The sequence below is a fragment of the Maylandia zebra genome, linkage group LG22 (assembly GCF_041146795.1).
Source record: "Maylandia zebra isolate NMK-2024a linkage group LG22, Mzebra_GT3a, whole genome shotgun sequence".
Taxonomy (NCBI): domain Eukaryota; kingdom Metazoa; phylum Chordata; class Actinopteri; order Cichliformes; family Cichlidae; genus Maylandia; species Maylandia zebra.
In genome coordinates, this window is record NC_135187.1 from 17266469 (window position 1) to 17285276 (window position 18808).

Below are 18808 nucleotides of genomic sequence, written 5' to 3' on the forward strand. Positions count from 1 at the left end.
TGGAGCTCTGTAGCAAATTTCAAGGCCATCTATCAATAAGCTTTATGGACAATGCAGTGAATCTCTTGGAGAAAATAAAAAACTGTAGTGGAAATATTTCTTCCATTCTGGTGGCCTAAACACACTTTTCAGTGAACCAGCACTGCTCAGTAACAACTAGTTTAAAAAAGCAGCATCATTATACAGTTAGAGTTCTCTTCGGGTATACCATGGAGACAAAGCTGCATATTCATCTTAATATCCCCTCCCCCTCTACACACACACACACACACACACACACACACACACTACTTTTAACTACCTCTACCTCTGTGGTTCAAACGGAGCAACCATCCCACTCAGTACATTAGAGTAATACCACAGCAAGCCCACTGATACTGAGGGGGATGAGGACATCCAGTCAGCTAACAGTCACTACACAGTGCTTTAAAAAGAATCCAAGAAAGCATATCTGAAAATATATACACATGCATGCATGTGTATATGTAGTTTTAAAAATATGAAGCTGCTTAATGCATTCAGATCACATCATGCTTTTATTCTTGCTGGTCTGCAAAGTCGCTCTGTGGAACTGCACCAGTGACATCATTACACTGGGCGTGAAACTCTCTTCTCTATAACAATAAGTTTTTCTCAGTTGAAAAGTTCCTAAAAGTATAGCATCTCCCACCATTCAGGTCGAGCTTTAATGTTTAACCACGTGCTCTGAGGTTGTGTGGTTGTGGTGTGGGAGTGGAGGGGGGCAGTCATTCGCATTCAAATTCGCGTTAGGGAACCCTCACTTTTTCTTTTTGTCCCCTAACAACTTCTTAGTGGAAATGTTAAATCCCATTAAAACTGCAGCATAAAACTAACTGTCTTAACATCAAAACCAAGACACAAGAGTAATTTTTTTTTTTAAAAAAGAAGAAGATAAACTTTATTGTGACCACTGGTGTTTCCTCGAAATGACCTTAGCAAGCTATTGCTGCATAGGACTTTAAACGCGCCATGTAGTGCAGGATTACTAGAAAAAAAAATGCTTGTTACGATTACCACAAACACACCATAAATCCGTAAAAGAACACGGTATAGGCTTATCTAGCAGGGCTACGTGCTCGGGGTTGTCTCTCGAGAATTTTTTAAAGTTGCCGCTGATGGTGGCGGTGTTGTGCGAGGAGGCGGAGGCAGTGAAAGAAAGGAGCTGCTCTCGGTAAGCACAGCAGTGCCGCTGGATCTGTCGACGACCTCAGGCTCCAGCCCCCCTCCAAAAGAAAGGGAAAAAAGGAAAGCGACGTGACACCTAACGTTTTATTTTGTAATTTTATTTATTTCTCGATGTCTCGTCGCCTCAAACAAGATGTAACTTTTCTGACATCACCACAGCTACATTCATGCATTTGAAAGGAGCCGGGAGCGAGTGCGCAGAGACGAGAAGCCGAGCTGTCGGAGCGAATGGAACTTATTGTTGTGCATTTGTTTTGACTATGTTATCCCCAAGTGAGTTTGGCTTCAGTCCGTCTCTGTTCGTCGTCGACTCTTGAATATATATATTTATATATATACATCTGTATATATAGATATATATATTTCCGGGGGATTTAATCCGAATTCTTCAAACGGGGAAACACCGAAGGAGGATTCTGCAAAGCCAGCAAGCTTTTCCTTACAGAGCCGGGGATTTAAATCGTCCTTTGGAGCTCCGGGAGAAGCGATAGTCAAAGAAAGAAATTCATGTGGCCATTCTCTCTATAGCCAAACATTTTTGGGGGATTGCATAATGAGCAAGGAACGACCTAAGAGGAATATCATCCAAAAGAAATATGTAAGTGAACGCTGGTATTTTTATTATTATTATTATTGCCAGAAATGCTCACTGATATCGGCTCTATTCAAGTTTGCCTTTGCTCGCCTTGATGAAAACGCATAAACTTTCCATCACGGGCTGGTGAAGGTTACCATCATGCAGCCTGGGCTCCATTTGGGTCAAATATCCTCCAAAATGTAACGCCTTTAAGTTGCCTCGACGTGTTAACAATAACATGTCTTCTTCTTTCCTTTTTTAATTTAAAGAGACAGCAATGTTTATTCAACGTCTGCTGCAGCGTTTCTTCGACACCGACCATGTTTTAGGCTATTTGAACATCGGGTGCTTTAGTGGTGCTGGTTGTAGCAGTGAAGGGGGATTGCTTCGCTTATTTTGGCCGGTTTAAACCCGTGATTTTGTGCATAGCATGCTTCGGCTGTGCTACAAGGCCCCTAAAAGGTTTTAAATTAAAAGACTTGGCAAACAGTTTCCCAGAATACGCTTTTGTTCGCTAGCCGTTTCTTGCTACTCAGAGTCGTGAAGACGAGCCTGTCGGCCATGGCTCGGCTATTGCGACTTCATTTCGTCCCATGCTGAGCATTTCGGAATATATGGCTTACTATAACCCGTCCTCATGCTCGAGTCTATGGGTGGCTAAGTGTTACAGTCCTGGCGCAGGGTGTATATATATCTCTGTGTGTGTGTTTTTGGCGTGGGGCTGACAAACCGACATGTTTCGCGGACTGTTGTGGCTCTTTAATTTTCTCCGTGCAGCAGGAAAAAGGGGGTCATGCGATTAGGCATTTTCATTCAATTTCCACCTCTCGAAACGCTGCGGGCACACTCCTGGGTTTGTTTGTTTGCTACACGCCTGCCCTCGGCTTTTACCGCCGTTGTACAAGTCAAGTCCAGCGCCGGTGTCGACGATTTTGGCAGGTCTTCGTGTGACCTCTGAGAAGGAGCAGATATTGCAGCAGCTCGCTGAGGGGATAACTCCATTTCTCTCTCTCTCTCTCTCTCTCTCTCTCTCTCTCTCTCTCTCTCCTTTGCTATACTACGGGAGGTGTTGGGAGAGGCGATAGCTAACTAGCCTTTAGGTCCTCCTCGGCTGCTTAATTCGGTTTAACGCTACACTACTTGGTGGACATGTTTGAGACAAGTGTTTCTAAGCGGTTCCATCTTTTTAAAGAGACTGTGTTCAGTCGCATTGCAGAGGTTCATGTATGAAGCGACCATTTTCTCCCTCTCTCTCTCTCTGTGTGTGTCCCTGCAAGTAACACTGGTGAATTTTGTAGAGGAGGAAGGGGCTGTGAAACCAGGAGCTAGTCCAGCTCGGCCCTGGCTTTAATTACAGTCTCGCTATAGCGGTCCATCTGCGTGACCTAAACAAAGACTTTAATCTCGCAGTGTGCTTGTACTTTAGCCCCCCAAAAAAAAATATATACTTTATTTTTTTGCACTTCGTTGATGTATAGATTGTTGCTGTGCGCCCACCGGACACATTGTTGCCTTTATTTGCACGAGGCACGAGGCATCTCACGTGCGCTAATGCTCGACTGACTGAAGTCAGCAGAGCTAAACACACCCCCCTCCCTCCAAAACCCATCCTCACTTAAACGCCATGTGGACTACACCTATAAAAGTGTGCACTTCTTCTATAATTTATTGTTATTTATTTATTTTTTTGGAGCAGGGTGCGTTCAAAATCATAGTCTCAAAAAGTGTTGCAAAGGGCCAAACCGAGCAACAGGTCTGTGTGAACAATTGGGGGGTCTGCGTCCGTGCATTTGCTCGTGAGCTTTTTGTTTGCCCCGCAACAAGTGCAGAGAATTATTAAGGACACTTTGGTTGTTTGTTTTTTGTCTATTTTTTATTTTTTTAGGGTATCCCCTTGTGTCCTATGAATAAGTGTTGGAAAAGTAGGGCATTATGTCACTGACCCATCACTGATAAATTATTGTTGCTGGCATCAACATTGCTGGAAAGCAACATAAAGGAGAGTCATCTTTAGCAAAGACTCAATAAGTGCCGGTTATTCATTGCAGCTCAGGCTTTTTTTTCCTTTTTTTTTTTGGAACTTCACTACTACGTGAATATTACAGAAATAAAGTGCTCTTTCTGACACAATCTTCCTCTGAGCGTGACCGGATAGTTTCAGTTACATTGATGTTAACTGACCATAAATTCTGCTGTGCGCGTGTGTGCACGTTTGTGCTGTAATAGTGGGATGAGTGTTGCAAAGATGACACGTTTTTGATCGGATCCGCTTATGTGTAAGCTTCTCCCTGAACTGAGGAAACAGGATGTGCTGTAGAAATTATGACTAACTGATATAAAAGTCCCCGTCTAAAATTGAGGCATTGCATTGTGGCCAGCCAGTTTCAGGCTTTCTAAAACTGGAAGGGTTTTAAAATAAATAAATAAATTTAGCCTTTTAATAACTCGTTGTAGTATTAGCTCTGGTGACAAAGCATCTGGACTTTGGGATGGGGGCTGCTTGACTGCAGGATGCACATCCCAGTGCTATGTGTGTTTTTGTGTGCATGTGTCTCACATCTGTCATGTGTTTTCTGCAGCTGCAGTCAATGCATAATGTTTGGCCCGAACCAAACTAGGCCCCCAAACGCATTTACAAAAACCTGGAGGAGTCCAGCTCGTCAAGGCCCAGCTCCCCCCCCCAATGCTTTGAGACAGGACTCTTGGCCCCTTAGTGAGCCACCCCTCCCCCGGTAATTAGCGTAAGACAATTATACATGCTTGGCTTAACCATTTCCCCCTGAAACATGAGTGCGGGTTGCCACCCTTGCCTTCTGCACCCGATGAACGCCCGCTGTCTGCGAATGACACTGAAGATTCAACGGTCACAAACGATTTCAAAATAGTGAAGTGAGCGAGTTCTTTTGGGAAAAAAAGCAAAACGAAACAATGCAGGGCGATCATCATTTCCCACAGGGATTGCAAACGCCAGTGTGGAGAGAACAAATCCAGAGGACAAGCTCACCTGTCTCCTGCTTTCATGTCAGCGAAGAAAAATCTATTTTTGTAGGTTTATTTTCTTATTTGTTGGCGCCTTCTTGAGCCAGGGGTCAGCTCTGTGTAATGGCTGAGGTATCACTAATGTGTGGCAGACTTGTCCTGTCTAACGAAACATGACACACTGTGTTGGTGTGTGTGTGAGTGTTGTAAGCGAGAGTAGCTGCTCAGTGCAGTCAGGCCATTTTGTGCAGAGTCTGCTCTTCCTGTAGGCCCCAGCAGGGGCTAGGCCTCCGATTCTGTGAGTGTGTGTGTGTGTGTGTGTGTGTGTGTGTGTGTGTGTGTGTGTGTGTGTGTGTGTGTGTGTGTGTGTGTGGGACAAGCACAGCTGCTGCAGGGGCCTTTACAAATGTAAAGAGGCTGTCAGTGTTTGTTTCATCAGGCGCACAACTGATGAGGGCCAAGTTGAAAATCCATTGCACTGTGAGTGTGTGCGTCGAGCACGCACAAAAAGAGGAAACAAAAATAGAGAGCATGGCAAGAATGGGGGAGTGCAAAGGCACAGACTCTCCCTCCTCCTTCCTCTCTTTATCCCCCCCCAGTCTTTCGGCCTCGCTCTCTCTCTCTCTCGTTCTTGAGCTGTCCAAATGAAATGTGGGCCTCATGTAGGACCATGAAGAGAGGGTCACAGGGTTGTTTTTTCACCGTGCCTGAGCCTCAGTGCGGTTCATTTAACCTTATGTTTCAATGCAAATTCTCCTTTCATGAGCTCTCTTCTCCTCACGTGTGCAACATGGCAGGGTTCACTTTCCAACCTCTCTGTCACTATGACTACGGGGGCAAAAGCAAAGTGTACCGTGGCAAGAGCGACATTTTACTGCCTGTTTATTTTACTGTTTACTACAGTTGAGTTCCACGCAACCACTTCTGTGAAGGTGCTTCCCATATATTTTCCACGAACGTGAGGACGGGGGGGTAAGGTGAGGATTGAAATGGCAGCATTTTGGGTGGGATCGAATGAAAAGCAATGGAGGGGGGTTCTTTTAATCTGAAACTATCATTACTCTCCTTTATTGTATTGTTTTGTTTTTACATTCACCGATAGGGGGGCAAAATAAAACCTGGACCTGCTTTTATTGCATTGCCAGGTTGTAACAGCATGGCATAAAAGCAACTGCCAGCAAAATATAAAAGTCCTCATGGAGATTACTGGCAGTTTGCACACAGTGCAAAATGAAGGAAACAAAATCGCGATTTTATGTGCTGCTTGCACTGCGCAGAGAAATCAAAGCCTAAAAAAAAACAAACATACAAAACACAGCCATATGTATCAAGAGCTGAAGTTGGCAGGTATGTGAACATCACCAGGCGTTAGTTAATGTGTCCCCATGCGAACAGTTGTGTGTTGAAGCAGAAGAGAAGAAGCAGCCTTCCCACACTGCAGGCCCAGCCTCACATCCCTTTGGCCTCATCCTTCCTCTCACAGGGCCTGCTAACTTGACAAGCGCTGCCAGAAAGATCTCTGGGAGTGAAGTTGGCTAGCCCAGCCTAATTTTAATCCAATCTTCTTCGTTCCTTTTAGATTTTTTTTTTTTTTTTTTTAAATGTACGTATTTATTAGGTTTGCACTTTAAATGAGAAGGCAGTGTGGCTTTTATGCTTAAATGAAGTCTGCTTTGCCAGTGGAGAGTTTACGGCATCATTATAAAGCGTTCTGTGAGTTGCCGGCTTCAATTTGGATCGGCGAAAGGTGTTCAGCGGCCTTCTAATGCCAAGGTAGCTCGGCTACTTCCTCTAACATAAACCCCTTCGTACCCATTACCTCCCTCTGCCTTCGCTCCCCTTCTTCCCTGCATCCCTTTCCTACTCCATTATGTCACAGGCGCGCAAAGCACAAACTCCTGTTATGCAACACGACCTTTTCTCTTATCAGCTGTTGGCACCGAGCACAATCTCCGGCTCTTTGCTGGCACTGATGCACGCACTCACAGACACGCACAGGCAAAGGTCTTTAGGTGTACACCTGCAGTCAGTAGGTGAGATAAACTGGTTTTAAAACCAACCTCGACGCGTTTCGTGGGTATCAGCGGCTCGAGCTATTTGCAAGAGCAGTGAAATAAAACTGGGTGTGACGCTCCTTGTTATACTTGTGTGTGTGTGTGTGTGTGTGTGTGTGTGTGTGTGTGTGTGTGTGTGTGTATTTTGGTCAGGTGTAGTGCGCATAAGCCTGCGTAGGTGTGTCTTTTAGGAGGAAACAGTCCAGTAGTTGGACACACTGCAGTAGTGGAGAGCTCATACAGATAGAGGTGTGTGTGTGACGTACACTACTTGCGTTCCCTCTGTGTGCATCTTCATTTGAGTGATTTATTTCCTCCTGCCCCTCTAGGTTTGGATGGAGATTTTGGGGAGGGGAGTGTGAGACAGCTGGTCAGCCCCCGAGTGGGGGGTGTGTGTGTGTGTGTGTGTGTGTGTGTGTGTGTGTTTGCCACAGCTTATCCGTTCAGGATCCCCGTGAAGCTGAATCAACACTTTAGCTTTGTCTTTGGTTTGGCCTTGGCCCTAAGAAGGCCAGCGAAGGACATTCATCCACAGGAGGATGTAAATTATTATCGGTCATGATATCATCCTCCGAGCTCTGTCAGGTGCCTTCTTTTCACATTACCTACGATTGCTTTTGTTTCCAGCGCAGCCTTTTTAATCTATGCTCTCTGGAATCACCGAGCCGCTGTCGCTCACACCGGCATTAGCTTTTAATGACCATCGTGCGCGCCTCTTGACCGATCTGCGCTCACCTTCTCCCCGCTTTTCATCTCGACCGCATCAGTTTAATAAACACTCCTCACATTTTCATCCCGTGGTCAATCCCATCTGATCCCCTATTGTGACTCCCGTCGCCTTTTTAAACATCCAGTGAATTACGCCTCAGGGGAGGATGAAGCAACAAGAGCAGAGGCTCAGTCACTATCGATCCTCCGTTCCTCCCCTTAGCTTTCTGCCTGGAATATCACCGTTTCTCTCGTCGCCCGCACGGCCGCGCGCACGACTTCACGAAATATCTCGGCCGAGCCGGTTCAGATGAGGAAATCCCTGGGCTTCCTTTTTGAATGCAGACGTATCGTGTTTTCTGTAAAGATAGCTGGTTGCACAGTGTCATCAGATACCGCTCCGGGAATCCTGTTCACGCTTACCATGAAGTGTACATTCATAGCTGTTCTTGTTATGCGTTTACAGTCTCGCAAGCTTTCTGCTAAGCACAGTAATCTATGAATCACTCTTTTATGATAGATAGAGCAGCTTGTCTCTTTCTGCTAACAAGCCACTGGTCACACTATTTAGACCCCTCTTTGGCACGGTGCTCACTTGGCTTACACATTGCTCTCTCATTAAATCTTTTTTCCCCTCACTCCAGTGTTTTGTTTTTTGTTTTGTTTTTTGTTTTTTTTTTGTAATTTTTTTTTAAAGTTACATTTATCCCTTTTATTCCCATTGTAGCCATTTGTAGCTCTCAAACGTGCATGGGTCGGTGACCTTCCCTCAGTTAAAGAGCACTCAAATATAACCCATTTATTTATTTATTTTAAATAACCAAGCATTTGGCCTCTCATGAGGGGGAGGCCTTAATTCAGGATGGCAGATCCCTCCCCTCCTAGTCATGTGGCGTAATGAGCCATTGGAGCAGAGTGGCTGGGTGGCCAGTGTTGCTGCTTAATCTCTATTTTTAAGCTCTTGCAGAATTTTTTTTTTAACGGGGGTTTACTGGGGTGTGGGGGGGAATATGTAGAGACAGAACAGCGAGTCTAAATCTTGACTTGATCTTTAGAGCAAAATGTCTGCTCACAGAAGAGGTGTTAACTGCATCTGGCCCTCTTCTTGCAACAGTTCAAACAGTATGTAGAGGAGTGGAGCCGAACATGTTTCTGTGCTGAAACGCAGTCTTTGGGGAGGGGAGGGGTCCGTGTTGTGGCTCCTGCTCCTGAGCTGTCGGATGTGCCCGGTTCCCTTGTCAGCACGGATGTGCGAGAACAGGAGGGATGAGGAAGGTAGCGGCAGGATAAACTTGATTTGCAGGTGAAATGCTCATTCCTCCTCAGTGCGTCCTTCCTGCACCCACATTCTCTTACAAAAAAACATCACATTATCCCGGCTCCCATCATGTCTTATAATGGAATACAGAGTGGAATTTTTGAATCTGTTCCACTTCGATCTCTCACCCTCCTCCCTCTCAGCTCATTTGCTCGATTACTCAGCACAGCTTTGGAGATAGAGAGGCATCGGGGAGTTTTCTGTTAAGACACCGAGGACAAGGAGAATAAGGAAGGGGACCCTTTCTTTTTTTTTTTTTTTTTTTCTTTTCTCCACGCCTAGCTGTGAAATTGCAGAGGAGCTGCAGAGGAGGAGCCCGTGCATTGTTGGAATCTGTTTCCTTGTCTTCTGTGTGTGTGTGTGTGTGTGTGTGTGTGTGTGTGTGTGTGTTGCATATGAGAATAATTTGTTAGAAAGGCCAGACTGCTCAGCGACACGTTTAGGTTGTTGGTAGTTTCGGAGCTCTTCCTCTTACATCTTGCATTCCTCCATCTGCTTTGTTTTGATTTGCACTGCCAAAGAAAACTTCGCAGTCTTCTTACAGTTTGATACGACACATCTGTGTGAGCGCCCAGCCCGACACAAACGCAGCGCTCAAACATACACGCACGAGGGCATGTAGTCCGAGTCTCCGGGGGTTGTGATGCCACAGTTGGTAAATCTTTCACATTTTTTTTTATTAAATAGTCACATGAATCTTTTTTTTTTTTTTTTTTCTATTCCCACAAATGGAAAACATGTTTAAGAAGGGTATGAATAGATAAGTTGAAGTAATATCGACTTTTCTTTCCTTTCTTTTGCCCATTGATTTTTTTTTTTTTCTTCTCTCTAAGGTGCTTTTTAAGGCTTTCCACAGAGGGAAGCAGAATGTGAGTCAAAGGCATTGTTCCCCCTGTTTTAACCTCTGCTCAATAGATGAGGGCTTTTACAATTCTCGTAGCTGCATGATTTCCTCCAGGCCGCGCAGCAGGGAGCTATAGTGCATGGTACACTGAGGAGAGGGCGCCAGACTCTGGGCTGAATGTCTGGCCGGCCTCCCCCTGGCCCCGGATCAAACGTTACAAGGCCCGGGGGAGGGAGGGAGGGAGGGAGGGAGAGAGAGAGAGAAGTGAGAGAAGTGGGCTCTGGAATGTGCAACCTGTGATCGTCAGAGAGAAGAAATCCAGGAGGATAACAATAATCAAATTAGGCACCATTTCAAGTAGAATATCCATGGTGATCTTGGTTAAAGGCAAGGCCTGCTCCTTCAGACTGAAGCTCTTTGCTGATGTAAACCTCTATGTTTGTTGTGTGTGTGTGTGTGTGTGTGTGTGTGTGTCTATTTAAAAGATGTAATTGTTTGAGGATGTGGAAAGGAAATGAGGTAACTGAGCCAGATTGTCACAGATGCAGAATGACGACTTTCACACACTGTAATGAGTAATGTAGAAACAAATTCTGGATAAACATTAATGACAAGCCAAAGAGCAAGAGGTTAACCCCCCCTCCCCCTTGGCTATGCGTGTGATGTGTAGCTTTACGTGCACGAAAGGTGGGGACTTGAACCTCCCACCCCCGGCTTATAGAAAGTGACACGCAGACACTATTTCTGAGCAAACGACTTCTTGTTTTTTTTTCTCTTTAGGTTGTTGTTAAAGCATCAGGATCGCGGCTGCATTCTGGGGAAGTTACTCGATTTGTCTTGCAGTAATATGAGTAATCAATTTTTTGTGAAACTGAGAACATGTAGTTGAGAAGGGAAAACTTTTTTAAAATTTTTTGTTTCAACACAAGTCAGTAGAATAGTTTTAAAAATAGAAATTTTAAAATTGAGACTAAAGACTCTGCTGCAGATGAAATTGTGAGACTATGGAGGAAAACAGAGAAAGTAGCGCAGCAGTAACCAACTCTTTCTTTAGAATAGAAAATGTACTTTTCGCTGTTCTGTTGTTTACTCATCCTTTTTCTTGTATTACACAGATCTTATGATTATATTCCGTAAGCTGCGATAGTCATAGGAAACGGTTAGGCTTTCACAATTTCTGACAATGCCTTATTTCTTGACCGTAAGCCCTTTCTTTGCTTTAAACATTATTGACAGACACTTTCACTTTGAGCAAGCACCCCGTCATTCAGTCACAGAAATCAAGAGTGGAATTTCATGTTAGTCATAGCGCTCGGTCACTTATGACGATTGTTATTTCGTTTGCTTTAAAAAATTCCTGTCTGGAGACCCAAGTGGTGGAGAACTGCTGCCTTATTACATAATTTCACCGTTAATCAATAGAGTAGATCTACTCTCTGCAGAATAGTTCCATTTTCCAGGAGATGGTTTCATTCTTCTTCTTTTTTTTTCCTTGCTTTTCTCACTTCTTGAGATTTGTATGTGTGCAGTGCTGTAGCTGTATTTAAATTTGCAGCTGTCACTCCTGTCTTTATGTGTCAAAGTTGAGTCAGATTTCATGCATGGGCACCAAAACCCAACTGTATGCCACCAAAAATAATATTGTGAGTTGTGTGTGAAATTTAAGATTAGCCCATGTTTGCTATTAGTTTGATCACCTGTAACCTGTATTTTTGATTGATTTATATTTTTGATGTTTTGGTTGATTGGAGCCCATTCATGCCATTTATAAAGCCACAGTTTGAGCCTGTATGTTAGAGAGAAATTGTTGACTTTTGTCTTTAAGATGATCTAATAATAAACGTATAGGCTGGAAAAATTCGCTCACAAACAAAATGGAAATCTTGGAGGAAAAAAGATGCAACCGGCACCATTAAGCATCGCCCACAAGTGATGACACGTCTGATGGTGATCTACATTTTGAGGTTCAATGCGCTGCGCGATCAACCGCTGATAACAGATTTTACAGCACTGCTGTAATGTACGTGAGAAGCTAGCTCTTGATCTGGATCCGTTTGGGTTTTTCTTTTTTAAATACTGAGAAATTCAGTGATGGATTTATTTGAAAGGCTGACTCAGACAAGTGCAGCCAGTAACGCAGTTACCTAATTTATACACAAGTACCACCCTGCCGGGTGACTCGGGATCAAACCAGCAGCTGGTTGGAGAGCAAAATATCAAAAACATCGATAATAAGTGTCTCTCTTTTTAATTTCTTTTACTGGTTTACCTTTACGCTCCCTCCTCTCTGCTCAGCCTTAGATTAATTTTTCACTTCCTATTCTGACTGCAGTTTGAGATCAACTGCTCGATGGAGTGTGATGTAAGCATGTGAGCGCGTCGCTCTCCTGTAGGGCGCTAGCTCAGCTGACGCCATCTAATAGCCCCTCATGCATCACCTTCGCTCTTCGTTCCCATTGTACCGATGCCATTATTCACCTCTTTCTGAAACCCCTTCTCCCTCCACGCGGTTTGTCCCCTACGCCGTCTGTTCTTTCACGTTAACACACATCTTTCTAACCTCCTCTCAGCATTTATACTGCAGTGTCCCTCACCTCCCCACCCCTCGCTACCACATCCCTTTCTCTGGGCCCCTTAGGCCCCCGAATTTGCCTTTGTGTTCGACAGTGTAGCTAGTTGAGCAAGACTGTGTGTGTGTGCGTTTGAGGGAGGTGAGTTGCAAGGGTTTTGTCCCAAACTGAGTTGAAAATCATTCCTTAATTGCCTCTTGTTGTTTTCTTTCCCCCCTCTCCCCTGTACTCCTGAAGCCTACGCCGCAGGTCCGAAAGCAGCGGGACTCCCTCGCCTAAGCCCTGATTTTGTTTCGTAACGTTCTCTGGCTACACTGTAATCTGCAGTCATACAACTGCAGCAACAACAACAGACACACACACACACACACACACACACACACACACACACACACACACACACACACACACACACAGCGGCTTTAAAAGGGCTTAAGATGTTGGACACCGCAGAATACAAAGAAAATGGGCTTTGATTTCGCACTTTGAGGTGTAGGTGAGATGTAAATGAGCTGTTGTTTTCAGTGTGAGAGCTGTTAGTTTAGCCGTCGGTATCTTTGTTTTCTGAGTTTTGACATTCTTGATTTTTTTTTTTTTTTTTTTTTTTTTTTTTTTTGTAAAAAGTTTTGAGGCAACGTCACTTTTGTTTTTGTACTTTAACGGTCACGTGCTTTGTATGTTATTCCCTGCGGGAGTAATAGATTTGGAAATGCACATTAGGAATTAAGGAGATGTGCATTATGACCCACAGCTGTCCCGTCTCCAAACTCTGAAGGCCTACTTTATTTTATTTATTTGTTATAATCAGTTATGGCAAAGTGATTTCTCTTTTCTGTGTGAAAGCACTGCCCGGCTCTAGAGTCTGACCTTTTTAACCCTGTGATTGTGAAGGTGTAAGGGTAGGTTAGTTTGTGTGCGTGTTTTCCCTAAAGGCTAAAAGTGTCTTGAAAGATTGTTTGCTTTAGCTGAAGACCATCTTCTTTCTATCTGAACGTTTTTCAAACTTTAAATGGGAGCGTGATGTGGCCCCTGATTAATGTGCCCGGCCCATTTCACTTGTTTGGAGGTGCTTTTTGAGAAATCTGGGCCCTGCAGATCAGCTTGATGTGCAGCAGCGTGCATGAGTTTAATGTAGATAAAGCAGAAGATCTACATTTACTGTGGCGACAGGCTTGAACCTGTGACACTGGTGTGAAGGAGCATTTGTGTTGGTGGTTAGGCCCTGCTTTTCCTGTTAACCTTCAGAGAAGCGCTATGGTGGCTTCCATTAACGATCAGCTGGCAGTCTTATCTCCCTGCTAATCTGCTTCAACCCTTTCTGCTCTGAAAGGGCAGATTTACTTTCTAAATGTATTTATTAGCCCCCCCCCCCCCCCCCCCCCAAAAAAAAAAAAAAATCTTAAAATGGGGCAAGGGTGCTGAATGATGACAGGAAATGTTGACATTTGGGGTTTGAACTTTTTGGTGTGTGGAAAGGCCCAAATCGAGTTTGACTGACATGTCGGGCTCTTTACAGGATGAGTCTGTCGTAGTTGTTTGGACACAGGATTTTCTTTCCTCCCCATACCTCAACGAACTTAAAATGAGAGGACATGAAGCGCTGTCGTGGCTTCAGTCTGCACCACAATTACAGACGAACAGCCAAAACGTGCTCGCAGCCCCTGATGATCTCCCTAAAACCATGCCTCCCGCTCCCCCCCCCCCCCCCCCCCCCCCCCCCATCCTCCCCGTCCTCCCGTCTGTCTGCCTCGCTCCCACTCCCCTTTAATTTTTACTCCGCCGCAATATCCTACCTAGACCGTGATTGTTGTTTTCTGAGAGCTGGGGCGGTGTTGTTGTAACATAATCATTTAGTCTCCCTCCCGTGGTTCTGGCAAGCTGCACGCTGAAATCCATCCACTGCTCATTTTTATGGGGAGCAAATTTGTTGTAGCTACTGTGACTGCTGCTGGCTCTCCTTCGCACTGTATTTACCGCAGTAGATGGATATCTCCCCCCGCAAAACATTTGAGAGATGACACATGTTGTATATACACATTTAATATACCCCAGAGGTCATGCCTGTGAATTTGATTAGTGCGGCTGAAATATGATGGTTGTGATATCGAGTGACTTGGCCTATATTGAATTTTTAATCTCCCGTGTCGACTCCGGCTTACGTGACGTACTCTTCGTTCCGATCAGTGGCGTTGGAGCCGGAGCGTTTGCTGGGTGTCCCGTAGCGCCGAATCAGCGTAGTGAAACATGACACCTTGGGAATTTTTTTTTTTTTTTTTTTTCTTAAGTTTAACTCGAAATTGTTTGTATTTTTATGGGAAAACGCACAAAAGTTGAGGCTGTTACAAGGATTCCACAGAATGACAGTTTATAGCAGAGCCCCTTTGAAATACCGTGTGGCATCATGGGAAAACTCCTGTATTCTTAGCACTTCTGTAAAGCAAGAAACTAATCTTACCTGCTCACTCTCCTCCTATACAAATAGTTAAATTAAAACGCATCACTCATTTAGTTACTCGAGTTATTATCGCATCTGCGGCGCAGACCAAATCCCCCTGAATACTCCCTTTTTGTGTGTGTCACAGATGGGGGCACCTAAAGGGGGAAACCCTGATCGATTCGTGGGGCCCAGAGCTGCACAGGGGGGCCCTGTAACATGACAGGGATTAGATATTTATTGTTTCAAGTGCAGAGCGAGTTGTTGACGTGAGGCCCCCCTCTGAGTTCCTAGCTGCGCTTGTGGTTGCAAAATCGCGAGAGGTTCAAACAGCGAGAGGTTATCGTCTCTCTCCTCTCGACGGTGGAATAAATCCCATAAACAATCCATCTACAGTGCGGTTTAAAAACCCGAAACGACCGTGAGTCTGGAGGATTAAACAACTCCGGCCCTCGCGGACGTGTCCACTGCTTTGACAGCGAGCTTGCATGCGATTTCCATAAATGAAGGCGTTGATGTATGAATAACTTGTCAGATGGATTGATTTGCGAAGGCGTCTGTCACTCACAGACGCAGTTTATTGTGATTCAGGTCCAACCTGACCCATCAGAAGTTAACAGACATATTGAACGACTTGCCGATTCTAAATTGCTGTAGTTCACCTTTTTTTTTTTGGAAACGGTTATTTTGTTTGCCTCTTCTCATGAGAGAGTACAAAGTAAAGTTAGGCTGACACCAGACTTTACTTTCCTTCTGGGACGAATGTTCTGCATGACAAGGAGGTGAATGCGTATCCATTTGGAGTCTGCAGTCTCCTTTCTTCTGCTTTCTCTTTGTCCCCTTTTCTGTTCTTTCGCCCTCTCCTTTAGTATCTCTCAGGCTGGTAGGTGTTTTCAATGCAGCTATTGTCACTTCTCAAAGAGCAGGGGGGGGGCTCGTGAGACCCCCGTCCCCCTCCCAACAATGGGCACATGCTTCCCCCTCTGTGGGATTCCCGTGTGTGTGTGTGTGTGTGTGTGTGTGTGTGTGTGTGTGTGTGTGTGTGTGAGATGGTTGGAGGTGTGTGATGAGGGCTTTGTGGGACTGGGAAGCACCTCTCATCCCTCTGTCATGTTCACCTGTTTTAGCTGCAGGTGTTATGGCAAACTGAAGATCAACCATGACCGTGGATAACCGCAACGCCGTTAAATAAAAATACACACAGCTGTGGGGTAATTTTACACTTGTGTGATTTTTAGACAGATTTCATGTATATCGAATTTTATCTGGAAACTACCTGAAACTATTTTTTTTTTTAAAGCTTTTTATTAAGAATCTCTTTTAGCACGAGCGGCTTGCCTTTTTTCAGCTGTAGCGCAAACCTTCTAACCTCTTATCATTTTGCTCTTTTTCATAAATATGAATAGCAGAACTGCTTTTGTTAAGGCATGCAAGAGACCTTTACTCTGTATTCACAGGCTGTAATCCATGAATCGACTATTAGGCTGATTCACTGAGTTGTGGTCAAACTATCTGCAGAAAACCCTTTATGCTATGAGAATTACTTACATTTTCATGTGTAATAACATGTAACCAACAAAAGGATCCCAACAGAAGCCAGGAGGAGTTTTATTAGTGCTTGAAGTGGTGCGTGTGCTCTCATACGCCGTGTAAAAAGATGGATCTAACGGCACTTCTGATGTTTTCTCTGTCAGTTCTGGATGAATATTCGGTGCAGAAAACGCATCAAGGCCATTTAATTTTTTTGGGGGGGGGGGGGGTTGAAAATTCTCTGAATGGAGATGCCTTGTGGGACATCCAAAGCTGCAGTGATGAAGAGGGGAAAAAATCTGTCCCTGTCGTTTGAGGATCAAGGCACAGGATTAGAAAATGTGATCTCTAAATACAAAACCTGAAAGCTGTAACAGTGGAGGCCTTAAAACTTAAAAGGTGCATTTTGCGGCGGTGATGAGAAATCTTTCTCTCTCTCTTAAAAAAAAAAAAACCTTTCTATTCTCCTCACGTACACAAACAGACAAGATGGCTGCTTGAGGCTGGAGCTGGCTGTTACACCTCCAGCCGACATAGGGGGCACCTTTTTTTTTTTTTTTTTTTTTTCTTTTCTTTTTACCATCTCTTAACCACAAGAAAAAGAAGTAGGGGGATTGAAACATTGGGTTAGGAGCTGCTTCTATTCCTGAGCATTCACACGAACAGCAGATTTTTTAAAATTTATTTATTTTTTTGGTCCTGCTGTCTTTCTGCGGAGTTTATGTTGAGCCTGCCCAGTGTTTCCCTCTGTGCGACGGTAAAGAAGTAGGTCAGAGAAGAGATCCCATTCGGCTTGAGCTTAGCTGTTAGTGCTAGTGCATGTGCAACTGCATACATGTGTGGGCACACGGTGTGTAATTTGTTTCCTTCCGCCAGGAATCAGCCTGACCTCCTCCGGCTTCTGTGTGTGTGTGTGTGTGTGTGTGTGTGTGTGTGTGTGTGTGTGTGTGTGGCAGCGAAGCCACGGCAGAGCTCTGCTCAGCATCGCTACAAGCAACAGAGTCAGCAGTCATATGCAGACTGATAGCTGAGGCAGTGATGAGAGGAGGCGGAGACTGGACAGGGAAAGCACTTTTTTTTTTTTTTTTTTTTTTTTTTTTTTTGCTCTTTCAAAGATGGGGTGTTTGTTTGAGGAATGCCGAGAGAGGGTAAAAACGGGCACTGGCACGAAAGGCAGGCAAAGAAATGTAGAGGAAGAGGTAAAACTGGAAGGGTAAATTATGTCTCTCATACTCGCTCATTTCACAGCGCACTGCTGTTGTTAGGGGATGGCTGAGCTGCTCCACCCCTTCCCCCCCACAAGAGCCAATCCACTATCATATTCCTCCCCATCCTGCCATCTGATTGGTGGGCTCTCTGAGCCAGAGGAATAAAATGGGATTGATGGGGTAATCTGGGGCCGGGGCTCAGGGCAGCAGTAAGGTAAGCCTAACCTGGGAATCAGGACAATTGTACAGGACAAGAATGTGGCTGTGGTCGCACAACTGAGAGGAAACACATGAACGGCTCAGATTTAAGAGTTTAAGTCTTTATTTTTAAAGAACACACGCCACTCATCCTTTTAGCTCTAGTGTTTAAAGCATATGTGCAAATAATGCTTAATTCTGAATGTTCATGATAATGGCAGCATCTGTCATCAGTTTCCAAACGTGACCTCTCAAATCCTAATGTGCCCCTGGAGTTGTGAAGGTGGGTGGTTGACTGCTACCTCATACAAATTTCACTTTAAAGTATCAAAAGATAGACTAGGTAGCGTAAATAACTTTTAAAAAATATATAAATATATATATTGTATTGCACAACATGGCACTGCTGAGCTACAGAGGGCTAAACGACTGACTGATGTGAGGGCCTTGGCAGAGGAAAAGCCACGGCTGCACCTTCTCCCCCCTGGGTATTGTCATGGCTCTGAATGGCTAATGGGAAGTGAAACCAGAGCTGGAGATTGCTCTGTAATGGCTTCTGAGCTATGTCCTTGGGTATGTTGTACACTGTACAAGAGCTGAGTTTTCTTAAGCTTTGTTTGCAGCAGGAGAAATGCTTAAAAAAAATGCATTTGTTACACATCTTTCTACTTCCATAGGCTGGGAGGCGATTTTTGAGGTAGCTTCTTCCTTTTATTCTAGCGATTTGTGAGCGCACGCAGTAAAAGTATGTGCTAATGACATTCAAAGCGCACAGATCTCTCTTGTGTGTTCTTCTTTGCTTCAGTCTCCCTAAGACACCCAAGTTGTCCAGGTGAATGTAGATGAGGGGAGAGATCAGGGCGTGCTCTAATCAATGACCTGCCAAATACAATAAAAACCACTGCTTGCCTCTGGCCAGTCAATAAGTCATTGATTCGGAAGTGCAGGTGTTTGGGTGAGAGACTTCAGGTCCGGAAAACTTGTGTTGTATTTTTCCTAACTTTTCATGAATGAAAGTCACACTGATGATTATAACGTTTAAACAATTTACCAAAAAATAAATAAAAGCTGGTCATTTTGTAGTATTTGGAAGAAAGATGACAAACTCAGATTCCTGCTAATTGTGACTCTTCTTCTAACTCTAAGGTTTTCCATTGCTGTCACCTCTGTTCATACACCATT

The 18808-nt window shown here is 44.4% G+C and overlaps 1 protein-coding gene across 1 annotated transcript in view; it reads left to right on the forward strand.

Moving 5' to 3' along the window:
- The first annotated feature begins 1159 nt into the window (after positions 1 to 1159).
- Positions 1160 to 18808, forward strand: part of jarid2b (jumonji and AT-rich interaction domain containing 2b) — a 110311-nt gene continuing 92662 nt past the window's right edge. Inside the window, exon 1 of the mRNA XM_024798392.2 lies at positions 1160 to 1804. Coding sequence (XP_024654160.2) covers positions 1760 to 1804 — 45 coding nt within the window. The 5' untranslated portion in view covers positions 1160 to 1759. The remainder of the gene's footprint in view (positions 1805 to 18808) is intronic.